The following is a 13414-nucleotide window of genomic DNA, read 5'->3' as shown; positions in this document are numbered from 1 at the left end:
TTGAGTAGAAAGAGGTTCCAGAATGCACACATAAGTGGGAGAAAAAATGTTCTAGAATTTTCACTGACCGTGGGTCTCTATGTGTTTGCAGCAGCGTTCTACCACACGTGGCACCTGACAATAGATTGGATTGAGGCTGAGTTTGGTCTGGGTTCGACCTGTGGCGGCCTTCCTGATGTCCAGTTCATTAGGGTGGGAGAGCTGCAGGGCCTCCAGGAGTCTGGATTGGCTCTCCACCAAGTCTGAGATGGAGTCCACAGACAGACCGCCCTACAGAGAGAATGCAAGAGAGAGAGAGAGAGAGAGAAAGAGAGAGAGAGAGAGAGAGAGAGAGTGGAGATTAGTTGATACACTCTCAGTTTTAAATGGACGGTGTACTTGGTCCTATGATTTGAATGCTGTTTTTCCTGATTGCTAACACACTATAACTGGTTCCCTCAGCAAGCACAGCTTTTGTTCTCAAAAGATTTGACTGGTTTTGAATCTTGTCTGACAGAACAACCAAAAGATCTCATGCTCTCTTCTTACAAATGGCCAAGCAGGTTCTCGGCACACACTGACAATCATATCAAATGAAACAGATGAAATCAACTTGCCCATGCATGATCACTGACGTCTAACTAACTTCTGAACTGACTCCTAACCTCTCTAAAGCTTTAGAACTGCTAGACAGCAGTTAGGCCTGATAGCATATTTTTATTACAATACTTTTAGGACACACCTCAGAGCTGGTGCAGATAAACAACCAAGACACTATTCCTCATTCAGTTCTGTGGAGCCGTAGCCTGGCGAGCCAGACCCACATTAAAATGTAGGGTCTGGGCACTCACCGTTCGCACTGCTCAGTCCGCGGGGCGGGATTATCAGTTGTCTTTCAAATTCCCTCTGCACGCAATAGGATGCAATAGGATATTTGTTTTCAAGTAGCAGGGAATTAAAGCCAAACCGTTGCAACTCTGCCATCAATCATTATGTTAAGCCCACCAAACGACTCTATACACGATTTCAATGACCTGATTAAAGCAACACCAAAGAACTTTTCCTCTGTCAAACGCACTATTTGTTTATCCAGCACCGGCTTTGCAAAAAAACAATGTCCACAGACAAGGTAGAATATGTTGCATGATTTTATGAAAGTACGATGTATTGCGACTTCAGATGCAAGTCAAATTTGTAGTTTCTTATGTCTCATTCCATCAAACTACAGATCCGCTACCCGATCTGGCAAACTTACGCAAACTTACATAGTGCGTTTATAGCCGATAGAGGGCCGCAAAGCGAATGCAGAAGTGCCGTTCACCCTGTTACGAGTTGATGAACCACTGAAACGATTTTGGAAACATTATTTTAAGGTGCAAAAAACTCTTTGGTGTTGCTTCGATTCATCATAGTTTCGATTTCTGGAGCTCACAAGCCAACGGAGAGTTGCTAGACTAGCCCCGCTAGGGGCACGTCTAGATTTCTAGGCTAGTGGAGCCGCATTCATGTGGGCAATTCCCTTCAGGTCTGTCATGTTTTGTTTCACAGCACATGGACCTGGGGCTAACAGCAAGCTTGTATCAAAGAGCCTCAGTCTCTGTGCCAGACTAAGCAAATACAAGTCATTTTAGGTGACAAAAACATGAATATGCGTGACTGAAGCAGTCTCTGAAGCTGTGATCCTTATCATCAATGTTTTAACAGATTAACGTTAATCCAAATAAACACATATATCAGTTAAGGGAAACACTGAACTTGAAGTAGGGAGCTAACTCAGGAGTATTTCAGCTATCACATGTTAAATTGCTGCAATATTTTTTTTCTATAACGGGTTTACCATATGTATCATGTTACACTTGAACCACAGCCATATGCAACTCATCATTTTGTAAAACGGATGAAATTGGAAGTTTATGGTCATACAGGCGTTATTTATAGACAAATAAAGACTTTTCTAGCTATTTGTAAGGACATAAGACATCAAAAGAGGGAAAGACAAGAGTCAAAATAACAGGACAGGCTGTTACTGGTCAATTGTACTACTTCAATCACACATAACACAAAACACAGAATGTCATGGCTCCAAAATATGCCATTCACATCAAATTATTGGTGCCAGGCATATTAGCAAGGTGCCTAACCCATGATTGCTAATGTATGTTGCTGTCACATCTCTAAAGGTGACAAGGAGTGAGGTTTCACTGCACCACACTACAGGTATATAGTCTACCCTCTACCGCACAGTTTATACTATAAAATATTAACTGCTTTTATAATTTGAATCTTTTACTGCAACAATTCACAAATATCCCCTCTTTAGTGTCAAAGTGAAAGCAGATTTCTACAAAGTAATGTTAATTAATTAAAAATATATAATGATACATAAAATAATCACCCCTTCAGGACAACATTTAGTAAATGCACCTTTGGCCACAATTGGGTCTGCATGGATAGGTCTCAGTTAGGCTTGCACATCTGGATACTGGAATTTTACTCCATTTGTCTTTGCAAAACTGCTCAAGCTCTGTCAGGGTGGAAGGGGATCGGTTGTGAACAACCCACAGCATGATGCTACCACCACCATGCTTTCAGATTACAGATGGTGCGTTTGTGGTAATGTGCACCCTCTTAAAACAAATGTGTTAGAAACAACACAAACTGTGTTGAACCTATCTGACATAGACATACAGTATGTTAAAAACAACACAGTTGTGTTATTTTCAACACATTTGTTTTAAGAGTGCAGTGTCTGGTGTCTTCCAAACATAACATCTAGTCTGATGGCCAAAAAAGCTCAATTTTGGTCTCATCAAACCAAAGAACCTTCTTCCATTTGACCTTGGAGTCTCCCACATGTCTTTGGGCAAACTTTAGTCGAGATTTAATAAGAGCTTTGCCTTGCCACTCACCCATAGAGCTTTACTGGTAAACTCGGGCAATAGTTGTTGTATGCCGTTTCTCCCATCTCAGCTGCAAAAGCTTTTAACTCCTTCAGAGTTGTCATAGGTGCCTTGGTGGCCTCCCCAACCAGTATTCTTCTTGACGGCCTGCTCTTGGCAGATTTACCCATTTGGCATATTTCTATTCCTTAATGATGTATTTCACTGAACTACAGGGGATGTTCAGTGACTTTTTTTTGTGTGTCCATCCCCTCACTTATGCTTTTCAATAATACTTTCTCTGAATAGTTTAATGTTCTTTTGTCCAGGAATACCGATACTGACTGGACCTTCCAGACACCGGTGTCTTTATATTATACTATAAATATTCACTGCGCTCAGGTGATCTCAATTTCACTAATTGTGAGACTAATTGATTGGACCGCTGTTTGTTTTAAGTCAGTCACTTTAAGGGGGTGGGGGCGAATATTTATGCAATCGCTTATTTTGCATTATATATTTTTTAATTAATTAACAAGTATTACTATTACTATTACTAAGCCTAATGTAGACGATTTTCCTTTACTTTAAACTAATAATGTTATGTTTGGTTATGTTGCTGATCGGATCATAAACGGCCACAACAAAGAAGAGGGTTGACTGAAGAATTTGTTGGTGCCCTCATCAAGCGTTTGCATTTTTGTTTGGAGATGTTGCTGATTGGATCATAAACAGCAACAGCAACAAAGGTAGAGAACCCATCATGAGTGTGGAGAGGGGTGGGTCTGGGTCACCAGACACCGCTGTTGAGCCTTCTGGAGGTGTCGTGGGCCTAATTCAGCGAAACACTGATGAAGAAGGGTCCCCAGTTAACCCCTGTGGAATGCTCTCAAAAGCTGCCCTGTTGATGAGGTTTTTGCCCATGAAGGTTGTTTTGTTGGTGGTTTTGTTTCTGATGGTAAATAGGCTTGGTTGTTGACTTGTTTTGTTGGTGGTTTTGTTTCTGATGGTAAATAGGCTTGGTTGTTGACTTGTTTTGTTGGTGGTTTTGTTTCTGATGGTAAATAGGCTTGGTTGTTGACTGAACACTGTGGGAAACCCCCTATACCTATCGGCAAAAGGAATTTAACACCTCTTCTGTGTATGTCTGAAATAGCGATATTGTGATGTTTATTTATATTCCTGTGAGTGGCTTTAGACAAAAAAAATCTGCCTGGTAACATAAATATAAATGTAAACATAATCAAAGCAAGGAAACATAAATAAAGTAATTGTGTATTGTGTATGAGTCACAGCAGATCACAGACATCTGGTGCACACATGTGACACCACCAACTCTGAGGAGTGAATAATAGGCCAGTTACCATGCATGCCTGCATTCCTCTGGTGTCAGTATCCTTTGCAAACGTGGAGATAACTATAGTGGCAGTGAAATCCTCTGGATGGGCTGCTATATCAACACACACACACATAATTACACACACACACACACACACCCACACACACACACACACTCACTCACTCTCTCACACACACACACACACACACACACATGCAGGAGCCCGCTACAGTATTCACAAAGATTAGCTCTGGGTCTACTAGCACAATATATTGGATTAGAGCAAACCTCTCACCTATGTAAACAGGTCTCTCTAAGCCTGCCAAGCGCTTAGACAACTCTGCGTCTTTCCTACCACCCACTGACCTGTCCCTGCCTTTGTTTTTGTCTGTGCTTCATGACAGGTGAGTCCCTTGTTGAGATGCTGTCTTTGTCTGGCTAATTCTGCTCTGCCTCGGGCTCAGCCAACCTACCCCATAGCCATGTGCCTTTGTTGATATTTTGTACCTGGCTTGCCTTGTGCTTTTCAGGAAGGTTGTTGTCTCATAAGACAGTCGGTTAAAATATTAGTAGTGTTTTTTTTTTTTTTTTTTATTGACCCGTTGGTTTCATTCAACTGTTCAGGCTAATTTCAATTCACTGTGCGCTGAATGAAATCCGACCAATGTTTTTATAAAAACACCCATTCTCATCAATAAATGGCCAATCAAGGCTTTTCTTTGGTGTATGTGTGTGTGTGTTAGTTACTGATTGAGTTGATTATGACTACACCCTACTCATAATCAACTCAATCAGTAACTAACATTTCAGTAGAGGGAAGTTATTTTACGTGTGCACTGATCACCAAAGGGTATGTGTATGTACAATATAGTTCTTTGGCTGCTCTTACCCTGCGATGCACCCTGGAGTTGTTGTCCAGGAACGTGGGTGACAGCGGCTTGTTGCTTATCTCCAGCACTGATGACGACGCAGCGCCAGGCATGGGCAATAAACTGTTCAGCGATGGATTGCCATAGTGCTGGCGTTTCTCAGCACGGAAGCGCATCACACTGGCCTCCAAGTCCAGACAGTCACGCCGGCTCTCCTTCAGCGCATCCTGCCGCTGCTTGTGTGCGCGGTCATTTGCAATAACTTGCCACAGGGGCAGACCAAAAGCTTTTGGAGCCACTTCTGTCAGAAGAGGGGAAAGCATACACAATACATATAAAAAAGAGAGAGAGAGAGGGAAAAGGAAATATGAATTATGGGGGAAATATCTCTCTGGATATTTCTAGAGAGCAAAGTTAAAAAGGACGCATATTATTCAAACATGCAAATTCACTTTACATTTAGTTATATTCAGATCATGCTCAATATGTAAAAAACAATCAGATGTAAAGTCTGTGCATTCATATTTAGCATTTATGGTACAGTATATCACTTCCAACAGATATTTTAAATATGTGTAGACAAGTCTGCTCCTGCTGGGAAAATGTTGGCCTTTAAAAGTAGAGAATTCCAGCTCTTTGGCAGCCAATTTCCTAAACTTTCACAGCTCTCACTACTCAACATCCTCTCTCATTCCGTTGACTGATTCCATCTGCTGCGTACTCCACTCTGTATGACTCAAAGGTCCCATACAGGAAATGGGAATTACGCTCCTTTCACAAATCCTTTCAACTACTGGGAATGAAATCCTAGTTAGAGTTAAGCTTTCTCTCTATTCTCGCTACTGATTGGATTTATAACATAGATATAGAAATGCACCAAAATAGCAGTGAAGGTCTCATGTGTAACAGTCATTTTTATACTAAATGGATTTGGTGCTAAAAATGCATTCATTTGGATAAAAAAAAGCTAGGAAATATCGGAATGCCTTTAAATGTGCTAGCATTGTGTCCATGAAATAGGCTTACTGAAGAAAGCACACAGAAGACACACACATATTCTTCATGTTGTGCACAAAATGACAGTTGTGCATTTTGAGGAAAAAATGCTGAATATACTGTACTTCTCACTTTAAAGACAGTAAAATAATTTCATAGACAAAAGTAATTCTGTCCACCTAATATGGGCTCTATCTTAGAATGACATACTGTATTTTGTAGCACAAAATGCAGAATATGACTATTCTATGCCGTTCTTTTTCGGGTCCAGATCTTTTTATACCTAATTCTGTCATGTTACAGCATGCATTCTGTTCATGAAAAAAGATCAGAACACTTGGTACTCCATAATTTTATGTGATGGTTGATATATAGTCGATAGACTGTGACTTCAGACTGCCTGTCACCCACTGGTAATCTATGTTAATGAACATGCTGGATTTAAGTCTGAAAGAATAACAGAGCCAGACAAGGTGAGATACGGCTTAGAAGAGAATCCCATTAGTAGAGAACATGAAGACACACACACACACACTTACACACAAAGACACACATACAGACGTACAAGCCAGACACATGTTAACCTATAGCCAGTGATGATTAGAGACAGACACAGAGAAATTTTCGCAGGAGTAGGCTATTAGTCTGAATCCTTAGTAAACTGCTATCCGTAGAGTAGCCAATGTTCCCACTTCAGCTGGAATCAACTGCAAGGGTCGGGGGTTTGCATTGAAAACTTGCTGCCATTCTGTCTCATTCAGAAAGAACAGTTTGTCTTTCAATTAGTGACTGACCACTCAGGATAGATAGGTGGTGAGTCCCAAACTCACAGACAGACCTCTTTGACCCTGAGTCTCGTACTGCACCGACGTCTTACGTCTTCCTAGATCTTTAGTGTGATATCGGCCGTCCCGGTGCTTGCCAGGTCTGCCTGGTACACTGGCCCCGTGCCCAGGTCAGAACGGAGGGTCAGCCCAAGGCAGCCCGGGCCAGATTGCCCGGGGGACGTCGAGCCTGACGCACGTGCCAAGTACATGTGTACCTCTGAGGAATGTCCAGGTGTCAGGTGAGATGGCTGAGAGATATTTACATACCACCTGACCCCAATCTCTGACCTGAGGCCAACTCAGCCTCCTTTTAGATCACTAATGATGCTGATCGTCAGCCACAACATATGACATAGCATGACGTCATATCAGGAGATCACTAATGACTAATGATGCTTTGATCATCAGCCAGCAAGAACATATGACATAACGTGACAGACAACATATTAATTTGGCTGTATGTAAAATAAGATAGCGGATTGGTGGATTTTGGTAATGCATAAACAACAATGATTTGGGTAGTTGGGTAGTTTGTTTGCTTACGCCTGGTATTTTTCCCTACTTTTTCTGTCTGGTTGTAAACAGGAGAGACTGCATAATACAAAACCTATTCAAAATGAACAGGTGAATGAATGAATGCCCATGCCAGAACTTAGAGGTAAAAGTCTCCTTAAAGCCCTTTGAGAGATCTATTAAGACCTGGATCCATGGGCAGAACCAGGTGAGAGGCTTCACAAGGAACATCTTATCACAAGCTCATTTCTAAAATCACATTCCACCTGACTCAGAGAATGGGAGAGACTAGCAGGGCTGGGTGATGGTAGTAGTAGTAGTAGTGGTGGTGGTTAGTAGTAGTAGTAGTAGTAGTAGTAATAGTAGTAGTGTATTATTATTATTATTATTATTATTATTATTAGTAGTAGTAGTAGTAGTAGTAGTAGTAGTAGTAGTGATAGTAGTAGTAGTAGTAGTAGTAGTGGTGGTGGTGGTTAGTAGTAGTAGTAGTAGTAGTAGTAATAGTAGTAGTGTATTATTATTATTATTATTATTATTATTATTATTATTAGTAGTAGTAGTAGTAGTAGTAGTGGTAGTAGTAGTAGTAGTGGTAGTAGTAGTAGTAGTAGTAGTGGTGGTGGTGGTTAGTAGTAGTAGTAGTAGTAGTAGTAATAGTAGTAGTGTATTATTATTATTATTATTATTAGTAGTAGTAGTAGTAGTAGTAGTGGTGGTGGTGGTTAGTAGTAGTAGTAGTAGTAGTAGTAGTATAGCAGTAGTGGTGGTTGGGTAGTAGTAGTAGTAGTGGTGGTGGTGGTGGTGGTGGTGGTAGTAGTAGTAGTCTAAAAGTGCTTTTGCAATACAAGTCATATGGTGTAATAGGTAGCCAGTGAAAAACGACTTAGATTTGTGTGCTCTCTCAACACCACCACTTTATTTACCATGTCAATGACATTTGAACCTTTTCACATGTCCCAAAGGAAAAGGGAGAAGAGTTCAATGAAAGTCTCACCTCGTTCTTTCTTCTCTTTAGAGAATGAATCAAACTTTCTCCTGAGGGATTTCCTCCTCTTGCGGGTCTCTGTAAATACATAAAAACAATGTCTTTTGAGAGCAGCATAGTCACAGGAAACAGGAGAAGAGGGATGCACAGACCAGAACCAAAGATCAGAGTTGGAAGAAAATTGGACAGGAGACCAGATGCATAGCCGGACATAACAATGACATAACAATGTGTGCCTAAACAATGTCTCATAAAACTCACCACATACTGTGTAGGGTGACAGACAGGCCTCTGTAAGGGAAGGATGTATTGTAATAACATTTCAACTGACCTGTGACCTGCTTTCTGTTCCATTGTAATGCCAGCTATTAGGCACCCATACATTTTACAAGGGGTTTTATTAAATAAGACAAACTGAAGCAAGACTGCCAAATCATGGCAACATGGGGATCTTACATAAAACTTTTTACCCTGGGGGTAAAGAATTCTCTGTAGGAGGCAAGAGAAGTACACTGACTGAAGAAAACATCCTCGGTATTGTGGACTTCACTTCAGTGAGAATACTTTGAATCACTGTACTTTGAGAATGCTAAAAGATGCATTTTAAAAAAAAAAGCTTTTTCCCATTTTGTTTTGGTCTTCAATTCTTATTCCAAACTGACAATACACCTCCTGGGTGCATTTTTCAAGCAAGAGTCCAGACAGTACAAACAAACAAACATTTCTAAGTTTAACACACTTCAACTTCTGATCTAAATATGCCAAAAGGCACTCCAACACTGAGTACAGCAGTAGGTTTTGTGTGTCTATAATAAGTCGGTTTCTGAGCATGCACGTCCCTTTGGGTTATGATTTCCTGGCAGCTTTTAGCTGTAAATGCTGATGGCGGTTGATGAGCTGAACGGGGGGGTCAGAGCACCCCAATCCCTGAGTGGACATGTGGTGGGGCTCAGGCAGGGTCATATTCCCATGACTGCAGGAAATGAAAAGTTTGTTTCTTCTGTGGCTAATTCAATTGCTCCTCCCCTCTTACAAAAAAAGCGCAGCATCAAGGGGATACTCTTCCAAGCGTGCTCTACTCATCAGAGAGACAATGAGGTGGAGAAAGAGCTAAAGGGACAATAACAGACAACGGAGACGTGACAAACTTGCCGAAAATCTGAGGGAGGAGACATAAACAATGGGAAAAAAACAAATATGAGAGAGAGAGAGAGAAACAAACAACACAAGGGCAGGAGAGATCAACAAAAAGAGGAAACTGCACAGAGCTTACAGGGGGATTCAGGACAGAGCAAAACAAACGCAGCATATCATGAGACTGAAATAATGGCCTAAAACCACAACTTGAAGATTTCCAAGGAACTAAAATGAGATTCACAACAGAGCATATTTCCAATGAACTAAATTCACAACAGAGGAGATTTGCAGAGAAGATTAGAACTACTGCTCACAGAAAATAACTACTGCTCACTGCTGGCTTGTGAAAATGGGTTAATGTCCCCTGGTGGGCCATTCAGTGAAGGCAGCTTCAGTAAGCCACCCGTGTCCTGCTATGCTCCAAAAATAAAGTGCCGTCAGAGACATGGTGTCAATGAGAATGAGGGCTACATCTGTTTGGGTCAGAAAGAGCGCATTTGGCAAATTCCACCCCTGAGGATGAAATCTTCCCACGCAATCTATTCTGACCTCTTTGTGCAGTTCAGTTAAGATGCTCCTCCGAGAACACACTAAGGTCTGAAGTTAAGCTTCAGAAGTTCAGATGTAGTTGCTCCTGTGACTTTATACAGACACATATTCATATTTGTCAGCACATAAGTCATTTCCAGACCAGTTTTTCACTTCACACTGCATTTATTCATGACTATACCCAGCAATGATGTATTATATCCACAATCACACCATACCTTAACAGAATGTTATATTTTGCGCAAAAAAAGACAATGATTCTTTTCTGCTCTAGACTATAGACAGTCCTTTTTAGCATAACGTCAGATTTCATTTCCCAGCCATAAACCTTTCATGGCAGATATGCTAACTGTAGTTTAAATTATTTGGGTTTGTACCACAGCTGTGTGCATATACAAATGAATCATCTTGTTTTGCACTACTAAATAATATATTATAATAATATGTTTGTGTGTTGAACGCATTCAAATGCCCCTGCCACATATCCACCCAACCATCATACTGTAAGAGGAGTGAGCACACAATAGGACTTTTGCCCATCAAGCCTCTTGTAACATCACAGGCAATGTAAAAGCTTTGACCATTACAAAAAGGGACAATATTGAAGTAAAGCAGGTCACAGAATATATTTTTTTGTGTAGACGATGAGATAAGAATTAAAGCATTGAAGTATTTTCCAAAGGAAAATATTAAAAGCCAGACCAACAATTGCAACAATTGTTCTGTTCTCTGTAATGGGAGCTTGGATATTTCCATTGCATCCCATTATCTAACGTCATGCGTTGTGTGTCCTCTGCCACTTCAGGCATAACCAACATTTTAAAGTCTTCTAATATAAATTTACTACAGATTTCCTTTGACCAAAGATAAAAACTACGGGCACTGGGTCTTGACACAATGTTTGCAGCTGTAGCTCAAGTCATAGATTGTTTCCCCTGAGGATGTTAGGGTGCTGGGTTGTCTTGGCCCTTGTAATAGTGGCTCGACTGGAATCTGACACTAAACAAATTTTCAGTCAGTCAGTCGTTTTTATTTTAGGATTGGCTCATAGGACCTCAAGGGATTTGTCTAATCAAGGCCACTAGAACCAGTGTTGGCACAGTGGCTGCAGACTTGAATGTCCTTACCTGTGGGAATGGTGATCTTGAAGTCGAGCTCCTGCTCCTCCAGGTGGTAGAGGGCCACCTCCTGCAGACGAGCCCTCTCCAGCTCAGACAGACTCTGGATGGGGACCGGCTGCAGCTTCACACTCTGGCCCAGCATGGTGGTCCACGTGTGGTCACCCTGGGAACAAACAAACATTTCGTCCCCTTAGAACTACAGTATAAGGTTCTATCTGACATTTTCGTCAAAGTTGAGCTATTGACATATTCTGTGACAACTTTATGGAGGTGAGGTGACGTTTTGGACTTTATATCTAAAGAGGCATGTTCCACTTGTCAGAATAACTCTATGGAATTCTAAGGTCAATACTTTAGAACTACTCCAAACACAGACAGAACCTTATAATTCCAAGGGTATGATTTGTACAGTAGACCATTCCAATATTTATCCTTTTTGTATTTGACTCTCTAATGGCGTTGCATATGTGAGTCATGTCAGAGAATGTTTCAGCCTGCATGGACCATCAGATTACATGAGGGGTAAAAAACAATGTCCAGAAGAGATGGAGACAGATTCTTTTTCATTCCTGTTCATTTCCCTTCCACAAGAAGGATTGAAATCTGATTACAGTTTCAATTTACATGAAAGGTTGTAGATTAAGTGTTACCAGAAATTGTAGATTGTAATGATAAAAGTGTAGGTCTGAGAAATGACTGAGATTAAAGTGCAGATGCTGCCGGGAGGTATCCTCCTTCAGCAGATCTCAGACATGGTGCATTCATTTCCTCTTCTAATGAATGTTTTTGGTTCTTTAGCAATTGTGACTGAACAATAACAAAATACAAAACTACTACTGACAATAATAGGCTTCTCTCTCTCTCTCTCTTTCTCTCTGTTGAAGGGCTGGGGGCCGCACACACACACACACACACACAATTGTCATATATGTTGAGGGGTTATATCACTGCTGAGATTAATTTAGAATTATCATGGATCACGAGAACACTATAGGTCTTACACCAAGCATACACCGTGATTGGGCCAAAATCCTGTCCGATTTGTCATGTGGCTTGAGGGACCCACAACACCTGATTAGAAGATGTAACAATCTAGATTCCAGCTCCAGTCTCATCCGATCGGATGTCTGGTTTGTCCAAATGTTTTGTCGGCTCTCTTGCAGTGTGAGCAGTCGAACATACAGTGAGCACAGGAATTGCGTCTGATTGAAACGTGTCACGTGAGCTCACGTATTATAGAGTATGCTGGATAAGAATCTAGGACTATATCTTTAAGTATGTGCATGTGTGATACTGTCTAAAGTTGTGAAACTCTCTTACAGGTCATCAGTCCTGACCTCACAAACAGGACCTGCTTTATGACACTGGTCCTATCACTAATCAAATCTTATTGCACTGTCTCGAGTTCAAACAACGATGGATGGAGTTCACTGTGTTAAATCAATAATTTCTGGTTTACTGCAGCCATGTGATGCTGTAACGTGTGGTTTTGTAGAACTCTGGATATGACTTTCAACACAATAAACACACTGCTGAAATATTATGCATTAAGGATTATGAAGCAGTTGGAAAGGTTCATCCATGGCAAAGAGGATGCCAACTGTTTTAATTTCTGAAAAGGTCATACATCACCCAGCGTGCTCTACTGTGTCTGGTTTTGAGCTTTGGCTTTAAGCTGAAAGTGTGCCAATCGTATAGGCTCTAAAAGGTCATCATCTCATCATGGTACAATGAATCAGATTCCTCAAAAACTTTTCTGCATGCTGTTTTTTCCATTCTATTCAGTGGGCATTTTCTATGCTTTAGAATGTTAAGCTTACACACTCAAAAGGGACTCTAATGTCAACACAATACCAACAAGTAGAGTGAACAACAATGATTTGCATGGAAGAAAGAAAACTATCTGGTACTTAAGCTTGGAGTCCTCGTGAGCTTATGCATGCAGGGAGTCTAGTTTACGCTTAAACTGATTTATCCACTTTGAAATAGTATTCAGAGGCCGTTTTGCATGTTAACTACTTAAACTTTGTTCTGAATACAAATCTATTGTTTGAGGTGAGGAATTGACTGTGCTGTGTTATGCATATCTGCTTGTTTTTTTTTAGCTTGGAAAGCTGGCATAGTGTCTCTGATGTGAATACTGATACGAGTGATTGGTCATTAATAGTGTTATGGTTACCAGATGTCTCCAAAAAAGGACTGTCTTGAGTTTATGTT

The 13414-nt window shown here is 40.8% G+C and overlaps 1 protein-coding gene across 2 annotated transcripts in view; it reads right to left on the bottom strand.

Moving 5' to 3' along the window:
- arhgap36 (Rho GTPase activating protein 36) overlaps positions 1 to 13414 on the bottom strand; it is a 33484-nt gene that overhangs the window by 8211 nt on the left and 11859 nt on the right. For both annotated transcript variants that reach the window (XM_042069564.1, XM_042069565.1), the window contains exons 2-5: positions 11204 to 11360; positions 8400 to 8468; positions 5087 to 5367; positions 69 to 270 (exon numbers count right to left, since the gene is read on the bottom strand). In XM_042069564.1, the coding sequence (XP_041925498.1) occupies positions 69 to 270; positions 5087 to 5367; positions 8400 to 8468; positions 11204 to 11360 (709 nt within the window). The remainder of the gene's footprint in view (positions 1 to 68; positions 271 to 5086; positions 5368 to 8399; positions 8469 to 11203; positions 11361 to 13414) is intronic.

This window comes from Alosa sapidissima, chromosome 18, assembly GCF_018492685.1.
Source record: "Alosa sapidissima isolate fAloSap1 chromosome 18, fAloSap1.pri, whole genome shotgun sequence".
Lineage (NCBI taxonomy): Eukaryota > Metazoa > Chordata > Actinopteri > Clupeiformes > Clupeidae > Alosa > Alosa sapidissima.
The sequence above is the reverse complement of the archived record's forward strand: the minus strand, read 5'-3'. Positions and strand labels throughout refer to the sequence as shown.